General features: G+C 37.6%; 1 protein-coding gene and 1 long non-coding RNA gene across 2 annotated transcripts; one reads left to right on the forward strand and one right to left on the reverse strand.

The window, feature by feature from the left end:
* The first annotated feature begins 389 nt into the window (after nucleotides 1-389).
* LOC123873824 lies at nucleotides 390-6,682 on the forward strand. Its single transcript, XR_006797776.1, has 2 exons — nucleotides 390-4,067; nucleotides 4,285-6,682. It is a non-coding gene; the product is annotated as an uncharacterized LOC123873824 (long non-coding RNA).
* A 3,682-nt stretch (nucleotides 6,683-10,364) lies between these two features.
* LOC123874050 lies at nucleotides 10,365-16,869 on the reverse strand. Its single transcript, XM_045919209.1, has 7 exons — nucleotides 16,721-16,869; nucleotides 16,132-16,483; nucleotides 14,707-15,559; nucleotides 13,459-13,721; nucleotides 12,788-12,980; nucleotides 12,140-12,268; nucleotides 10,365-11,666 (listed from the first exon to the last, which is right to left on the reverse strand). The coding sequence occupies exons 1-7, from the start codon at nucleotides 16,778-16,780 to the stop codon at nucleotides 10,481-10,483; spliced, it is 3,036 nt and encodes a 1,011-aa protein (XP_045775165.1). The 5' UTR covers nucleotides 16,781-16,869; the 3' UTR covers nucleotides 10,365-10,480.
* Nucleotides 16,870-20,300: the final 3,431 nt, after the last annotated feature.

A 20,300-nucleotide genomic window follows, 5' to 3' on the forward strand; every position in this document is an offset into this window, starting at 1 on the left:
GGTTGGAGTATTTACATGAGGGGCGTGAAAAAATATGGTATGGGATACCAGACCAACATAGTGACCAATTTCGCCGCGCCGTCGAACGGCTATGCCCAACATCTGTTCAGAATAAATCCATGTGGCTCCCGTCTGATATTACCATGATCCCGCCTGTCCACGTTTCAGTACAATAGGTGAAGACGGGAAGGACACACTGGTTAAATACTTTTGTTTTCGGGCACTGAGGAATTGGCGAATGTGTAAACACAAAATAGCTGAAAGTAATGTTAGCAACACTGGCTAAAATACTGTTTATTATCAGCAACACTGACCAAATTACTATTTTTATATAACTTTTGTGTAATGAAACAAGTGTAGCCACGTCAATACACCTTATTAAATATGTCATTATACCTTTGTCAATATACGTTTCATGACAAGACGTATATTGACAAAGGCAATTATTATTGTCCGGAAGTAGTTGGAGTTTTCTTCGAGAGTCGGGCCAGCCCCGTCAATATTATAATAATTAATAACGGGCAGCCGTTATTATTCGTCAAAATTGTATGGTCTTTTTTGACAAATCAACAACGTCGCTAAGTAACTTATCGACAGATTACGGATAGATTGATGATTAATTTTGGGCGTTGAGATTTGAGACGAGTCGTCCGATTATTGTTCTGAATTAATTAGCGACGAATCGGACCAGTTTCCTTTCCATAAGCCCTTGATGAGACTTGGTACTCGTAACGATATTGCGATCATTGTGGCCGACACAATCCTATTGATTTGACGAATCGTGTTTTTTCGTCGCGTCGAGCTGCTCTCTCGTGTAGATCCTTCGTCGCATCTCAGTACGGTGACTCAAGACTGACCAGTCACGCGATAACTATCACTTCAGTCAAGACTGACTTGCATTTTTAGATAAAAAATAGTTGATTATTGTATAAACTTAGCACTACGGTTTAGAGATTGTGTGCTGGGCCCTTATTCGATGTGACATTCAAATCGCAACACGCTCCTAACTGCCACTTGTGATGTTAAGGTAGAAACGTACAGACGGTTAAACAGCTGTACTATATATAATTCATCAAATCCAGTGAATGATAAAGCATAGAAACTGTGTTTCTACTTTCGAAGAAATTGTTATGAAAATAGGGGCCACAGGCTCATGTACATGTTAAGTACGTAACTTCTATTAAATTTGCCTAAATTACAAGTCTCGTGATTGCTTCTGCGTGGCTTGCGACATTGACCGCTGTTTCCTGTTGTCTGTTGTTGACATTTCCGGAGTTACAATCGAATTACAGACGCGTGCGGAAGAGATTGTGGTGCCTACCTTTACCCTGGCGGGCACTAGGGTGAGGTTTGGAGTGTACGGAATATTTCTATGCTTTGTCGTCCATTGAACAAATCGTACAGCAATGTATGAGCGCGCACACATAAGCAATATTAGCGTATGATAAATCGTGATAGCTATTTTTTTTTAATGACAGCCTATCATTAACCGCCCATGCGTTTCTCTGACGTACCAGTTATTTTATTATGGAGAAGAGGAAAGGCCTCAAAATTATTAGCGTAATATGTTGTGTTGAATGATCACAACAGATAGCAAAAAAAAAATTACGTCACTAAGTTTTGTGTCAAAAGTTCTACGGTTTGGGTGATGAATCAAAATTCAAAGGTTCGAATCCAACTCGTTGAACTATCCTGCTCCAAACACTAGCTTTACGCTTTGTGGGAAGGAAACGGGACAATTAGTCATCAAGTCTAGTTGAAAAAGTTGCGATTTCAAGGTCGCAGAGAATCAGGGCCCTAACGGCCTTTCCTTGCTCTCTTTGATTTGAACAAATGCGCTTTGGCGATGACCTCTGTAAGCTTAGTACAACACATCTCGTCAACGTTGACATGCTACAAGTATTACGCTAATGTCATAGCAAAATGGGTCTACACTCAGTTGTTTTAAGGTTTTAATTTGTCTGTACATTTATCGCCAGCGCCCCAAGACATGAATCCGTAGTTACTAAAAAATCTACTTTAAACTTTTACATTACGGTCCATTTTACTGTGACATTATAGTGTTTTGATTTGCGCGTGCGCGTTGGTGAGGTGTGCAAAGTTGTATAATGCTCAGATTTTGAAAACGCACTTGCCATTTGCTCTTGCTCTATCCCATATCAAAAGTACGGTTTACCCTTAGATAAGGGACTAAAATAATACTAATAACCTAACTATTGTACGACGTACTGGGAAAATTCAATAGTAGTTCTGAAACCGAGCCACCTCCTTCGTGTTTTATTGCTACGCGGCATTGGCGAAGTAAATTGTGCTGTGGTGGCTCTACCAAAAGCCACTAAACCAAGAAACAACAACAAAATCGTCCTTTTGATATGACAGAGCAAACATGGCAAGTGCGTTCTCAAAATGTATGCAGTATACTACCGTACGCGCATACAGAGCTCTGCCGTCGATCAATCAAGTGTAGTTTCAGAAGGCCAAGGGTACCTCACTTGTATGTCATTGGTGTTATCGATTTTAGTACCATCAGATTGTCAAAGACGATATGATATACGAAAATATTATGTAAGAATGTAAGGTAAGGCCCTATAGGAGAGATATTTTTTTATGCATTACAAGAAATTTTCTTACATTGCCTATTTGTAGTTTAAAAAAAGTAATATAAAATCTTAAAGAGGGTCTATTCGGTCAGACCATTCTACAACCGAACTAAAGCGGCTAAAATGTTGCCAGGCCAGTGGTCAAGTCACGAATTACTTAAGGTTGGAGTTCCTTGTTGCATTATAAACGTATCGTATACGCACTGCGTATGCAAATCGCAACCGTCGCCGAGTATGACGTTACGCAGTGCGTTTGTGCGCGCTAAAAACCCGGTACTTCAGTAGTAATCGACTTTCATTGCGTGCAATAGGGATGGATGGTACCTATTAGTGAAATCAGCAAATTTTCATCAAGCGTTTTGAACGCTCGCTTAGTAAGGTAGCTTTTATGAAAAACAGATGTGACGTCATAAACATTTGACGTACTTTTTTAAGTTAAATCGAATTTTCGCTCTATATTAATAATTAATAAGAAATAATTTATTTTTGACACAGGCATCATCCCAAATTGTGCATTGCGTCCATGCGTTTCGTTCATACGCATCAAGGATCTCCCTAGTGATAATATGGTGACCGTGAAGTGGTTTGACGCTTGCGTGCGAGTGGTATTGGCCATACGTTTGCGACAACGGACTGCAAACTTTGGTATAACGCTTGCCAATAAAGGAATTAAATGAGTGGTGCTAATCATTCGATATCTCACTTACACAGTATGCCTACATACCTGTGTAACTGTATAGTGTGAGTGAGACGGAATGATTAGCACAGTTTCGTTTCGATTCGTTTGTTTATTGGAACGAATATGTGTAATAATGAATTGACGTTTCCATACAGTGGCCGGCGACATGTGCCGCTTATGGGGCTGTGGTTCTGGCACGTTTGACAGAACTTCGGACTTAGGCTGTTCGACTGTATCAGGTGAAAATGTTATTTTCTCAAATCGAAAATGTACATTCTCCACGAAATTGCGCATAATCGTTATTGTTGGTGAAGTTTTTTTTTTATACTTGCAGCTTGTAATCAAGTCTTTTTTTTATTTATAAAAACGGGCTAAAGTATTTGTGAAGGCATCGGATACGTGGTGTAAAATAAAATACTTTAGTAATGAGAACAATATTTTTCTTTATCAAGTCTTTGTAACTGCATATGAAAATCCTTTATTTTTAACAAGTCATATTATTCTGCTGAGCTGGTCGAAAAAATGCCAGTTGTATTTCGTTGGAATAAGTATTTTACTAGGATACATTTTAGAGCTATTACGTTATTATTTTTACAACTAAGAGGGGACTCTTATCAAAAACTTGTCGTCGCACTGCGCTCTACCTGCCCCCGTAAAGTACGAAAGGGACAACAGCAGCAAGATTTTACCTACAAAAACCTTGACCAAAAAACGTTTCGTATTCCGCTGATTTCTTCTGCAAAACTGAAACGATCCCGAAAATTCTTATATCAAAATTTAGAGGAAAAGTGTATCTATGCTTCTATCATTTTCTTCTTTTTTTGTCAAAAACTTATCTTTGCGTGATAGTTGTCTGAACATGGCGGTAAAAACGGGTTTTTTTCGGGTTTTTGGATTGTCATAGTTCTATTAGTGATTATGTTTTGGAAAAAGGAGTAGGTACGTCTAAGGCTATACCCTAAACGTACTCTTTTTTTTTACGCATTATGTTTTAGTTAGACCTAGGTTTTTTTGGGTAAAATCATTGCTCTAGAGGCATTATCCGCGAAGAAAACAGCGGAATGCGTTTGTATGAAGAAAGGCCCAATAGAGTCCCCTCTTAAAACTGAATTTGTATATAGAAGTTTGCGCGTCGCGTTTACACGGTAGGAAAACTGACATTCAGAAAATTCTTAATGTTCCTTCGACTGTATAGTTCGCATGATAGTAAGGTATGGCGAACGTATACATGCACGCACGCACGCAAAAATAAGCGTGCGTCTGCGCAACTATGTAAGTTGACGTTTAGGAAATTCGTATCCCTAAGATCGGTATCTGTGTTCCTTTTAAGTAACATGTTCGCACGAAAAAATGGGAAGAAACGTACCTACACGCACCGCGCACGCAAAAGCTAGTATGCGTTGGTTTTTTTTTAATTGATCGAATCGATTTGACAGTTTGTAGATATTGCAAAAAATGAGCAACAAATCATTTCCTACATCCCATACATTTAGTCGTTTAGTTTTATTTTGAATCGTTAGAAATTAGTATATGTATGTTAAATTTTTACAAAACCTTGCCCCTTATTTTTGAGCCGATCAAGAATAGACCTCGTGTGACCTATATAACTCTCCTACCGTGTCAACGCGGCTATGAATCATTTTATAAAAAAAAATATTTCTTTGGTCTGAACTACACGTGGTTATGTCTAGTTTTGCAAATGCTAACTAGTTGCTGTAAAGGCGCCAGGTAAAGAGAACTCTGAACTTGTACCTGCGCAGTGGGTGATGTACCTATTTGGTGCCACGAAGTGCCTCGCTGTGCTATTCGATCGTTAATCAATTGTGCGATCCCTTGATATAGGAAAGTACGATACCCATGCGCAGACATATCCAGTGTTGTATAGTATGAAATCGAGCGTCGAAACATTTCAGCGTTAAAGTAAAATGGATTTTAATTTTCCTTGCTTTAAAGATTAATTTCGTTCATACGTCTACAGGCAGCGCTCTAAGTGGAAACATTGTGAAATTAAAATCGGTAGTACTGAATTTTTGACATTAAATCAAGGATCTTTCGGTCCATTTTCCGTTGTTGTGTTTAGTTAAGACGTTCAAAATTCATCAACGTTAAGATGTCAAATGTCATACTAAGCACAGCTCTTTTTTTACATTTATTATAGTGTCTGCATAATTATTTGTATGACAAATTAATTACCTTTTGTATATCTTATCTTGGCGATATCTTACAGGTATAACGATGTCTATCTAACCGCTTGATTGAGCTGACTCGTGCAGGTTGCGGAAGGGTGATGGTGACTGTAGATAATTAATTCCTTGATTTCTTCTTTAACTGTCATCCTCAAGCGCCTGCCTATCTCACGAGCCGTCTCAGTGAAACGGCATACCTATAGGAAGTAACTTTTGCAAAACTCATAAGGCAGATCCACACTTGCGCACGCGCACGAACCGTGCACACAAAGGGCAACATAGTACAATGTGGCCGTTGGACGTGTCCACGAGGCTTTGCGAGCGGTTCGCGTGCATGTTTGCGTTTTTTTTAATTTTTGACAGTGAATACAAACATGATATTATACAATGTAACCAGAACGCTAGCAAAAACATAGCGTTATTATTATACTACCTTAACACAATCCAATGCCAATTTGCCTTATCTTGTAGTTTTAGTGATTTAGAATTTTTCAAAACCATATCGTATAGCGAGCAAAACTCGGATCAATGCCCCACCTACGACGCGGCATTGACTTCGAGTGACCTATTTACGGAACGTTCGTTGACCTCTAGCGCCAGTCAGATGTTTTATTTGCAATATATATTGTGAACTTTATAAAATACAAGATGTTTTTTTAGTTTTTTCTATGGTGGTCTTCATTTTTGCTAGCGTTCTGGTTACAAACATGTATGCGTTCGCGACATACACGTGCGCCCAGAGATAGTGATGCGTCCATAGACGTTTGATGCGCATGCGTGTACGGCTAGTGGTGCGCGTGCGCAGGCGTGGATCCACCTATAGACCATACTGTAGACGACTTGTGTAGTCCAAAACCAAATCCTAATACAGTTGGGTCATGACTCATGACAAATTAAGTGTTTTATAGTGTAAGTACTAAATTAACTTTTTTTAATTATTATTTTTCACGGGGCAAGGGTTGGCTCAAAATCTGAGAGTTGATATTAAGTACAGAAGTTGTATATACCTACGTAAGAATTTGGATATAGACGGATGTTAGTTGTAAAACTTAATAATCCACATTTGTGCAATTTTTCTACGTGTATTATTATTTTGTTTGTGTCAATGTGCGAACATTACCGAATTAAAATAGCATTGGCTCTTGGATTTAAAAAAAAATGTGAATGCAGTAAACTATTTAATAACAATCTGTCGAATTAAAATCTGTACAAAAGAACAACCGTGACTTGTGATTCCATTTTTTATTTTCGTTTTATCATACTTTTTTGGTTGATTTATTAGCTGACTTGCTTGTGCCCGCTACTTCGTCCGCGTTGGCTACATAAATTTCAAACCCCTATTGTGCCCACTTAGGGGTTGAATTGTCCTAAATCTTTAACGGACGTCTACGTCATAATAGCTATCTGCATGCCAAATTTCAGATCAATCCGTCCAGAATTTTGAACTGTGCATTGATAGATCAGTCAGTCAGTCACCTTTTCCTTTTATATAATTTAGATTCCTACTGGTAGTTTGTATGACGATGGAAATAAAGTTTTAGGAAGCGTTTCCACTAAAGCGGAACGGAGTACACACGTGTCTTAAGACTCCGTTCAAATAAGAGCCGAGAGCAGAGCAAATGATCGTATTTTAAAATTGAGTTTAGGGTCTTTATTGATACATTATTTCAGTGTCCTCAAACTCAATTTTAAATACCATCGTTTGCTCTGCTCTCCACGCCGGTATATTTTAGCGGACCCTTATCTTGAATAATAATATCAATAATAATCTGATAGATCGAAAACACGACTCCGCTCCTCGTCTGGATTAGAGTGGCGCCGATGCACTTTTCTCGTGCCGTGAACGGGACGATTTCTTGACACCGTTGAACGTCGTTGGCGAGAAAACATATCGTCCCGTATATTTTTATATGCAACGATGTCAAGAAATCGTCCCGCTCCGTCCGCCACGTACATAAGCTATGGCCTAACCTAGAGTATGATTATTTATACACGTTTTGTGCAGTCAGGAGAGGGTGTCTTGTTATATTTCGGCCTTATCCGTGATTTCATTTTACGTCTAGTACCCAAGACCTTAGGCCAGGTATCCAGCAAAATGCTGATGGGTTTAGCAGACAGACCAATCAGATTGTTATTATTGATTAAAGACGTATTAATTTTTTCAAATAATCTATCAATAATAATCTGAAGTCTGAACTAATATACTATAGTTCGCGACAGGTCGACATGGCAATCGGAATATGAGATCAATCGTAGCGCTAACCCTCAACGGGATAGCGCGGGTGACGTCCACGCCACGATTGCCATGCCGACCTGTCGCGAACTATAGTAACTATTCGAAACTAGGTAAGTACTATGAATAAAATCCAAACACATATCTCCACTCCACTCTCGCTTTGTGGATACCGGGCCTTACCCTTTAGGGAAAGATACAGATTACAGCATCTGGCCACGACGTATAGGTAGGTAGGTATCTATCGCTTGCCAAATTAGTTGACCCCCCCAACACTGGGGATCATAGCTGGTGGTGTGGAAGATCCAAAGACCATCATCAAGCTGGTATCCTGTGCGTCGTCGCCGAGCTTTTGGATTCATCTGCGTTATGCTCATCGATCAGAAGTGCGCTGCTGTTAAAGTAGGTATATAGGAGGTAAAATAGTATAAGGATATACATCTTGGAACTAAAATTGATACTAATACTAACCAGGGCGTAGCCAGAATTTTATATAGAGGGGGGCAGGATAAAGAAAATCCTACGCTTTATTTTTTTTTAGAATCTCACATTAGTAGAGAAGGTCGGAAGTGAGGTAAAAATTAAAAGCACAATATAACAATCACAAATACATTTATTACTTGACCAGTAATCGGCGCGGTTCTGCTTAAAACTTCTCTAAAAATCTCGTCTTTTTAGGGTTCCGTAACTAAAAAGGAAAAATGGAACCCTTATAGGATCACTTTGTCTCTTTGTCCGTCGAGTATGTCAAGAAAACCTAGTGCCTATAGGGTACTTCCCGTTGACCTAGAATCACGTAGGTAGGTGGGTCTTATAGCACAAGCAAAGGAATAAATCCGAAAACAGAATTTGTGGTTACATCACAAAAAAATGTGTTCATGATTATTTATTTATAGGTACCTTCTGTTCATGAAAAATTTTATTTACTAAATCACATAGATGGCGCTGTTGTCATTAACTTGCTGTTACACATAAAAATCATTAAAATATCTTGGAAGTACAGACCTACGATAGTACGGAACCCTTCGTATACGACTCGCACTTGACTAGTTTTTCGATAGAGAAACTGCGACATTGTTCCATAAAAAAAATTGGATTCCAACTCCTTAGTCCTAATGCTGCAGGGGATCTGACCACCAAAACTGAAGGGATTTAGAAACTGTCAGTTATAAATAGATATTGAAGGTCTATAATATTACCGTGTCTATACCAAGTAGACTTTCGTTGGCCTCAAGGACCCAACTCCTCAATCCTGATGCTGTAAGGAATTGCATTCCTAAACCCTTGGTCATCCCACGGGATTTTTAAAGAATCATCCGTTTATGTTTTACTTTGGTACAGAAATACCTTGCATCCCGGGGACAGGCTATTACGTAGAGGCTACTTTTTTCCTGGAAAATTAAGTTTCCACGGGATTTTCGAAAACCTGAAGCTGAGGGCATCATCTAGTCATGAAATAAAATCAGACTTACGAAATCGGGATAAAATGGCAGCTTGCTCGAGGGTTGACCTATACATAAGTTACTCATTACATTCTAAGGTCGTTTTTAATAAATAATCAGCATTGCCGGCTCACTACTGAGCATGGGTCCTCGCGGAATGAGGTTTTGGCCATAGACTACTACGCGCTGGCCAAGTGCGGATCGGCAGAATTCACACACTTTTGAGAACATTATGGAGAACTCTCAGGCATGCAGGTCTCATGATGTTTCCTTATTCTAAATACGACCTATTTGGTGGTTCGAGAAATAATACTCAGAATAATATAAATTTTTTATTTTTATACATAATATATAAAAATTTACACATTATCACAGAAATAGTTAGGGCAATTTTTCAGAGTTAAAATTGCGCCACCTAATTGTAATCAACAACTAATTTAAATATTTACCTACAATCAGCAAAAATAAAATGATTTGAATTTAAAACCTTCTTATACTGGTAAGCGCCGATATAAAAAATAAGCCGTGTTAAGAATTATCTCGTATCGTAATCATACAATGTAATATTATCTAGGTACATATATTTTTCATCTCACTCGCTCGGAAAGGCTTTTTTGACGTTCGAAATCTGCGTGGAAAAATCCATTTTAACCGCTAGCGTGGAAAATACATTTGAAATTCGAACGCAAACGTGACCAACACCCGAATCCGGCGGTTCACCACCGTTTACTAGTTTTGCTTGGCTCGGAATTCTCGCGCCAAAATAACAACTTTTCAGCCTTGCATGACAAATAACTATTATCATAGATTTATAATGAGCTAATGAGGTTAAAATTGTTTATTTATATCAACGAAAATAGCTTAAAAAGTAATAAAAACTCAAAAGTAATAAAAAGTAATAAAAACTCAAAAGTAATAAAAAGTAATAAAAACTCAACTCAGACTCTCATTTGGTAAAATGAATTAACAGGGCTCTCTCCGTCCTTCGCTTCATACAATCGTAGTTCCAATTTCATTTGAATATTAAGCAACCAAAGTCCATGAAATTTTGTAGACATATTCTAGAAACTAATATCTGTGTCTGTGATGTTTTAGATTTTTCTAAAAATATGTAGTTTTAAAATTACAGGGGGCTCAAAGATTTGTATGTAAATTAAGACCGCGTAACTTTGAAACCGAATATTTTAACAGAAATCTGGAAAACCACAGACATAGATATTAGTTTCTAGAATATGTCTGCAAAATTTCATGGACTTTGATTGCTTGATATTCAAATGAAATTGGAACTACGTTTGTATGAAGCGAGTGACGGAGAGAGCCCTCTTAATGATAAAATAGTATCAGTCTTCATCATCAGAACTGTCCGAAATTTCCACAATTAGAAAAGGATCCGCAATATCAAATATCGAAACAGTGTAGTTGTCGCCAAAATCTTGCAATATTCTTGCTACGTTCTCCGTGGGTTCTGTTTTAATATTTCCCTCGTTGAATTCAGTTTTAACACTAGCCTCAATTGAATTCACTTCTTCACTGTTGGATTCAAAATGTTCTTCTGCATTCGATTGGGTATTAAGTTGCTCAATATTTGGTTCAATCTTTACTTCTAGGATATTCGCTTTTAAATTATCGTCCTCAACATTGGATTCAGTCAGTCTTGAAATATGACTTTCATTTGTTACAACATTAATTTCAAAATTAATCTCTTCAACATTGGATTTTGTGTTAGATTCACAATTTGCTTCAACATTAGATTCGAAAGGCAGTTTTGCAACAGGAGTTTTGTTTATTGCAGCATTAGATTCAAAATTAACATCTCCTACATCAGATTTTATATTAGATTCACAATTTGCTTCAACGTTTGATTCAAAGGTCATTCTTGAAACATGAGTTTTATTTGTTGCAACATTAGATTCAAAATTAACATCTCCTACATCGGATTTTAAATTAGATTCACAGTTTGCTTCAACGTTCGATTCAAAAGCAACACTTGAGACATTAGTTTCATTTAATGCAACATTAGTTTCAAAATCAACATCTGGAAAGTTAGGTTCAGTTTTGATTGTAATATTAGATGCAGAACAATTATTGACTTCGACATTTGAAATTTGTTTTGAATCATTAATCTTCAGACCAAACTCATCCGTATAAGATTTATTCGTTATCGAATCTGCAATGATTTGAGGCATTATAAGATTAGAGTTTTGTACCAAATTAATTTTATTTGTTTCAATAGCACTGTGGGCAACACACGCAGCAGAAATGCAGCAGTGCAGACCAGCTGTTAGTTGTGAATTACAATTGATGCTAACTATTTTGATGTTATTTAAATGATTAGTTTTGTTTTCTTTGGCATGTGTTATTATGTTATTTTCATTTGTATTTACTTGCGGCGAATCAGTCTCATCTGAAGCGTCATCGCTACCGAATTTCACAGAAGCGATTTGAACAGCATCTTGGGGTTGTGTGACTGCATTTGTTCCAGTTTTTCGTTTTGATTCTGGTGGCAAATTTTGCATCATTGAGTACCTGAAATGTTTGATTTTGATTAAATTAGGTACCTACATAGTAATGAATGGCACGTTCTGTAATCTAGCAGATTTTATAGCATTTTAAATTTTAAAGTTACAGTATAAAATGTTAAAGAAAAACCATGAAAAACCATAGATTCAGCCAATCATAATTATTGACTTTTTTATTTATTTATATTTATATTGTAGCAACGATTGATGCAGTTTTTCCATAACTAACCAGAAAAGGACCAGAATTGTAGTTCGCAGAACTGTTGTGTTGCTGTCACAACCTTAACTCGAGGCAGCAGGTCGTTCCACTCTCGCTACTGCGACCTCTGTACATAGTTACCTCTCTAGTAAATCTGCTTCTTTTTTGACGACGACTCGTATGTTAGCCTCTTACCGCGCCAGTAGCTCAGGGTTTCTGTCACAACCTTGCCTCGAGACAGCAAGTCACTCCACTCTCGCCTCTGAGACCTCTGTAGTTACCTCTCTAGTATATCCGCTTCTTTCTTGATGGCGACTCGTCTGTTGGCTTCTAACCGCGCCAGTAGCTCAGGGTCGTTGTCGGCCGGGTCATCGTCACACTGTTCTGACTTGACTCGAGACAACAGGTCACTCCACTCTCACCTCTGAGACCTCTATAGTTACCTCTCTAGTATATCCGCTTCTTTCTTGATGGCGACTCGTCTGTTGGCTTCTAACCGCGCCAGCAGCTCAGGGTCGTTGTCGGCCGGGTCATCGTCACACTGTTCCGACTTGACTCGAGACAACAGGTCACTCCACTGTCACCTCTGAGACCTCTGTAGTTACCTCTCTAGTATATCCGTTTCTTTCTTGATGGCGACTCGTCTGTTGGCCTCCAACCGCGCCAGTAGCTCAGGGTCGTTGTCGGCCGGGTCATCGTCACACTGTTCCGACTTGACTCGAGACAACAGGTCACTCCACTCTCACCTCTGAGACCTCTATAGTTACCTCTCTAGTATATCCGCTTCTTTCTTGATGGCAACTCGTCTGTTGGCTTCTAACCGCGCCAGCAGCTCAGGGTCGTTGTCGGCCGGGTCATCGTCACACTGTTCCGACTTGACTCGAGACAACAGGTCACTCCACTGTCACCTCTGAGACCTCTGTAGTTACCTCTCTAGTATATCCTTTTCTTTCTTGATGGCGACTCGTCTGTTGGCCTCCAACCGCGCCAGTAGCTCAGGGTCGTTGTCGGCCGGGTCATCGTCACACTGTTCCGACTTGACTCGAGACAACAGGTCACTCCACTCTCGCTTCTGACGGCGTTTTTGAAGCGCGCGACCGCAGTGTGTGAACAGGGCACTCGCTGGATACGTAAGTATGAATAGGTAAGTATTTTAAAGAATACAAGTGAAATATAAATAAATATAAAAGAAAAAGGTGACTGACTGACTGATCTATCAACAGACAGCTCAAACTACTGGACAGATCGAGCTGAGGCATGCAGATAGCTATAATGACGTACATAGTAGGCATCCACTAAGAAAAGATTTTTAAACTGAAAAAACTGTTTACAATTATGTACTTTTAAAAGGTAACTAAATAAACATTATAACTGAGATTATTTCAAAGTGTTATTTATATACGCTTCTTTCTCGATGGCGACTTGTCTGTTGGTTTCTAACTGTTCAATAAGACATCAGTCAAAATAAACTTTAAAAAAAACTATTATTTTATTCACTTTTAGCCAATTTTGAACTGATCGGTTTCAGCCTGAAATCGACCTTTAGTCGGATACTAACTACATATTACTATATCGTTTAAAATATTTCATAGACTTTTACCTTCTCGCATAACTTGTAATTTATTCCAACCAAGGTTATCGTTCACATTCGCCGTTTCCACACACTTGACCACATCATTGAAGTCGGGGAATGGTGGGTTGCCGTCCTCACCAATGTTCCTATTGAGGAAGGACTCTAAGCTCTTCACGGGGCCTGGCGGGTGTCCTTCTATGGCTGTGAGTCTCACTTCGCGCCTCTTTGTCGCCTCAGCTCCCGTTAGAGTGCAAAGCTCTTTGTACAGTTTTACTATTTTCTCTTTATATCTACAAAAATACTTTATGGTTAAACTTAAACTGTTATGAAGTCAATTTACAGTGAATATCTTTATAGCGAATAATCATCTATTTAACGACAAACTTAGAAATTGCTAAGGTTCGTTTGGTTTACATTGTTACTCTTTTACTTTTCGTTTAACAAAAACTATTTATAACGCGATAAAATAAGAAAGTTTTCCAAACACTGCATAGCAGAACAAAAAGATTCCAACGAATTGAGAACCTCCTCCTATTTTCGTAGTCGGTTAAAAATGGTCCAGTAGGATTCAAAGGACCCTGAGCCTAAAGTATGGAGAATGTGATTTCAGTTGAATATCCTTTGCCGGCTGAGAAGTTAGTCACAATTTGCGTTGCAATGCCATATTATATTTTGGGTCATATTTTTCTGCTGTCTCTATTTTGAATGCCTTTGATTGAATAAAATGGCCGCTGTTGTGTGATTTTGGTGGTCTGTTTAAAATTGGAATAAATTGCATTTTAGTGTGATTCTACTTAAAATGGAGTAGATAACGGATGATTCGATTTGACTTTTTCATTCAAAACAAGGAATCAATTAATTTAATAACTACCCCATTTAATCAAGTCTACGTGGATGAATATGTATAACAAACTAATGAAGCCTGTTTTCCTAATAATATTATAATCCTAATCCTAATCTTAATCTTAATATATATATTTATATTATAAATATGAAAGTGTGGATGTTTGGATGTTTGTTACTCAATCACGCAAAAACGGCTGAACGGATTTGGATGAAATTTGGAATGGAGATAGATTATACCCTGGATTAACACATAGGCTAGTTTTTATCCTGGAAAATCAAAGAGTTCCCGCAGCATTTTGAAAAATGTAAATCCACGCGGACGAAGTCGCGGGCATCAGCTAGTGAATAAATAAAAATCAATGCTTCTGATCTACCAAAAAGATTGAATCGAACTATAAATATACATATATAATTTTTGCCAGAACTAACTTATTACTCCTTATGTAAGGTGAACTGAAATTATCATCAGTGACTTCTTGTTCCTCCAATTTAACTATCAATTCTTTATATCTAGCTATCTCTGATTCAAGTAATTCAATATTATATTTTAACTTTATTGATTCTGTGAACTGTAGAGGTTTATCTTCCACTGAGAAATCAAATACTTTCTGAGGCACTAATAGTTTTTCTGGACTTCTATGTGAAAAATGACCTTTACTTTGTATTAATAAATTGTTTTCATTATTTTTTGCAAAACAATAACCACTTTCTTCGGCTGTGTGACTTTGTTTTTCATCATCAATATTCATTGATACATCTTCTGTATTGTCTGCATGTGATTTATGACAGTTTGCATTTTTAGAACTTTCACTATTATTGTTGGCATTTTCCGAACTTGTGGTACCAATATTATTGTCACTTTGACGATTATCATGTATCCTTAGATCATTAGCATTTATTTCTATAAAACAATCGTAATTTTCTTGAGAACTTTGGTTTTCTTTTTCATCATCAATATTCAGTATTGTTCCTTCATTTACTTTTTGACTATTAAGAACTTTAGAATTCTTATTACCAGTATGATTATGCATTTTACCATCATCATGTACTGTTGGCGGATCTGAATCTATTTCCATAGAGCAATCGCTATTTTCTTGAGAACTATTGTTTTCTTTTTCATCATCAATCACTATTGGTCCATCTTGTATTGAATCATTTTGATCTAAATCAATATAAGGTGTTTCCTCATATTTATCTAAATCTATTACATCTGTCTTCTGCTTTTTACTTTTCCTTTCTAAATAACTTTTTCTTTTGAGGGCCAATTTTGCAAAGCTTTTTTCTGGGAACAAAAAAGGAAAATATTAATAATTTTGGACCCAAAAAAAATCAAGTATATTTTAGTATTCTGATACAAGTTAACCCTTGACTATGATATGAAGCAGTCTAAGGTGGAAGCGGACTAACTTGGAAGGGGAATGACAGTTTCATTAAGTCTTATCGGTTTCTATGCGGCATCATACCAGAATGTTAAATCACTTGGTGGTAACTTCTTTGCAGGTAGGGTGGTAACTAGCCACGGCTGAAGCCTCTCACCAGATCTAACCAGAGACAATTTAGAAATTATCAATACCCAAATAGCCACTACCGGGAATCGAACCTGAGATCAGTTACCACTCCACATTACTCCGTGACGCGTGCGGCACGCAGACTTAACCACGACGCGCAGCGAGCTGAGTACCTATGAGAAAGAACCCCAGATGGGTTCTGGCACACTTACATCAACTAAATACATGAGTATAACCGTTACATTCCATACTTATAATGAAAATCAATCACAATAGTTTAAACATTCAAATACTCCAGGGTGGTTGTCAAAAGGGAGTACGGTATGAAGAATAAAAAATTACTCACTCCGTACTTTCTTGTCCAATGTAATCAATTGCACACGTTTCTTAAATTTACTAGACCTTAGTGTTTCACACAGATCCTTTATGTGAGAAAACTTGTGATACGGATCTTTGTCGAGACGTATCAGAGTTTTTTTTAGTACAGTTTCAAATTCTGATGAACTTTTAAACTTCGGGTCTGCTTCCTTGTAGATTTCTAATAAAGTTTTGTTAACGACTCTTAACATGCCCTCTGAGCTTTCCAAGTTCAAGCACTTTTCAATAATTTCAGCCAGTAGGGGATTTTCATTGTAAATATTATCATAGATAATGTGATCGTTTTTCTTTTTCGGTTTGTATACAACAGACTCCATTACCTATAAACAAAATTCAAATATTTCTCACTAGATGTATAAAAAGTATGTCTGTCTTCAGGATGCAAGCTATAGCTCTGTACCAAGTAGTAGGTGCCTACAACTTCAGCCATGTGGATTTAGGTCTTATGGTTTGTTTCCTACATTTAGCAGATTAGAAGCACTATAACTCAAGCACCACTTAATTGATAAAATGCTAAGGAAAGAGATGATAAGGATAGAAATGTGGTAAATACTTACACAATCATCATCATTATCCGATAAATCAACCAGATCAACAATTTCACCTCTAGAGCACATAATTTTCAAAAAATATTTGTAGCAACATAAATCACATAATAAACAGCAGCTGGAGCAGCTCACGAGCAGCTGTCAATCTATTTTTTCTTTTTTTTTTCTTTCTCGTCTGGCTTTACAAAGATAAGCCAATGTCAAGTTGTCAAGTTTGTAGTTATTTGTAACAAGTTAGTTTCAAAACTATACTAGTATGGACCTCATCTGTACCGGCACTCGTCGACATACGCACGGCATCCCCTTAGAACGCTTTCCAGTCAGTCTTAACAAAAAAAAACACTTCTAAAAGGCAGAGCACGCCCGCCAGCTAACACCAACACAGACGAAGTCCACCTACCCTTTGATCCTTGGTGAATTTATCAAAATTAAACAGACAGTTGTCAAGCTAATGTCAAATGTCGCTGTTGTCTAACATTGAACCTTGGATGAAGGTTGAACGTATGTGAGTTGACTCGACTCTCGACTCGTTGACTCCATATTTTTCAAGCTTTTTTCATGTCTATGGTGATAGATTTGAATTTTGAGAAGAATTTATTAGATATTATAAATTACATTATAGTTAGTAAAATTCACATTTTTCATAAAAGTAAAATTCGAAAGCAAATCTATACTCCTTAAAACTCATCGTAACTACTATCCTTACTCTGTGCTTGATACCAAAGGGTGTCTGTATCTGTCCCTGTCCCCTATTCACATACAGCTTACAGCTCATAGATATGTTTACAGCTATATCTATTTTTAGAGTTCCGTACACGAAGGGGGCCAACGGAGCCCTAATACCGTGCGTCTGCTTGTCAGCGGGCTGTATCTCGTGAACTGTAATATCTAGGTCGATAGAAAGTACAGAATGTGCATTTCTATTGCCGCTCAAATAATAAAATTTTCAAAATGGCCGCCATGTTAATGAAAAAAAATAAAGCGTTATTTCTTGTATGTTAAAATGCTATTCTAGATAGCAATTAGGCGGATATAATTAGGAACAGGGTTTTAATAACACAGAAACGCACTCAGATAAATATAACTTTATTTATAGAGAGGCCAATTTAAAATTGTCGTATCATGGAGAAAGATTTATTTTAATTAACTGAAACGTCCCACAGAGTAAGCTTATAGCAAGAACATGTAAGAAATTTCTAACAGGTGCTTGAATTCTCTACCTGTCTACCATAATTCATATAGTGCGCGCAAAATAAATAATCCAATCTTAACACAAGTCGTATGACTGCGCATTATAAAAACAAGGATTAATTCCTCAGTCTATGACCTGAGCAAACCTCTGTTGCAAATTCAGATAGGACTACAGTCCGACAAGGCTTTTTTGGCGCGTGGCCAAAATCGGAACTAAAGTCGCCATCTAAGAAGTGCACTTGTTGATAGTTCGCTGTGTCGGCATAAAGTGACAACTGCGCCCTCACTCAAGTGCCAAAAGAGCCTTGTCGGACAGTACCTAATTTTTTGTTATTACTATCATCATCATCAGCCTGTGAACGTCCACAGTTGGACATAGGCCTTCCCTAAAGAGCGCCACCACACCACCACGTCATTTTAGGAATGCTAGAAAAGTATTAAATCTCAATCCACCCACCACAGCAGTCTAACTGAAGTTGCTAACTAATCAAAATTATTCAACAACTCTTGAAAAAACCATATTACACAATCGTAGATTATGTAAATCATAATATTGTATATCAAATCTTTGGAAAGAGCAACTGCCGAGTTTCTTGCGGGTTCTTTTCGGTAGGAAAGGCATTCCGAACCAGTGGTAGATGCACTTAGCGATTCAAAAGTACTTGTAAAAGTTTAATTGGATAAAAAAAAATTAATGTGACGTCATAAGAATTTCACAATTTAAAATTGTTATCAAACTTAAAACTAACAGAGGACGCAGTTGCACGTAAGACCTTTTACTTAATAAACACTGGAAAATAATTATTATTTACATGTAACAATTTAGTAGTGATTCTAGGAAATGCCCTTAGTATCAAGCACCCAGTCAAAATTTTCCACAGGCTCTCACAACATAAGAAATAAAGGCGGACACATACTTAACATGCAACCCCGTTTGTGATTCGACAACCGACGCACGCGGCAGGACGCGATTATTATATAGAACGCTAAAGTTAATTTATAGTATGTTACTTTACAGGCATGCTACGAATACAGTTGCCGTCAAATAAAAAGAACTCTTGGATAGAATCAGGCGTTACTTTGCGGAAGTTCATGTTTAGCAAGAAACAGTTAAAAATTATTTTGCTGTAATCCGCCAACAGGATAAATCTGTATGGTCAAACATGCAGTTACAAGCTAAGCACCGCTTACCTCCCCAACCAAGCAATAAAGCCAAGTTCCCAAGCAAGCACTGCCACCACCATTCACATGCAACACCACACAAGACTTTTCCACTACTCTCGACGCACGTTTCGCCCCGACACCGGAGCATCCTCAGGAGATTTCGACTTTACAATGCTGTATTGTTGACAATACAGCATTGTAAAGTTAAGTTGTTTAAGATGGCAGTATTATAGAAAAAGAGCCCGTGCGGGCTAGACCTTCGCTATTTTATAAAAACTGAAAGTTTAGCAAGAAACAGTTAAAAATTATTTTGCTATAATCCGTCAACAGAAAAAGTTTCAAGTTGTCATTGTCAAGTTGACAATACAGCATTGTAAAGTCGAAATCTCCTGAGGATGCTCCGGTGTCGGGGCGAAACGTGCGTCGAGAGTAGTGGAAAAGTCTTGTGTGGTGTTGCATGTGAATGGTGGTGGCAGTGCTTGCTTGGGAACTTGGCTTTATTGCTTGGTTGGGGAGGTAAGCGGTGCTAAGCTTGTAACTGCATGTTTGACCATACAGATTTATCCTGTTGGCGGATTATAGCAAAATAATTTTTAACTGTTTCTTGCTAAAAAGAACTCTGACCTTGAATAAAACTGCAATGGGTGATTTATTGTAGATCTATTTTTTGGTACGTTATTTCTATATTCCATATCTGTATCTATGTTATTTAAGCATTCGATTCTCGCGTTTGTAGGAAAGTACAGTACGTATGATCTCCACTATCGCCCAGAGTTCTTTTTTAACAGGGCTCTCTCCGTCACTTGCTTCCACTCGCTTCATACAATCGTAGTTCCAATTTCATTTGAATATTAAGCAACAAAAGTCCATGAAATTTTGCAGACATATTCTAGAAACTAATATATGTGTCTGTGGTGTTTTAGATTTTTCTAAAAATATGTAGTTTTAAAATTACAGGGGCTCAAAGATTTGTATGAAAAAAACTTTGAAACCGAATATTTTAACAGAAATCTGGAAAACCACAGACATAGATATTAGTTTCTAGAATATGTCAGCAAAATTTCATGGACTTTGGTTGCTTAGTATTCAAATGAAATTGGAACTACGATTGTATGAAGCGAGTAGAAGCGAGTGACGGAGAGAGCCCTCTTAACTGACGCTAACTGTATTTTAATGTAACTATTTATAAAATTTTAATACACTGATTCCTTAGTTTTAGCGAATACCTTAGTAA

The sequence above is a fragment of the Maniola jurtina genome, chromosome 17 (genome assembly GCF_905333055.1).
Source record: "Maniola jurtina chromosome 17, ilManJurt1.1, whole genome shotgun sequence".
NCBI lineage: Eukaryota > Metazoa > Arthropoda > Insecta > Lepidoptera > Nymphalidae > Maniola > Maniola jurtina.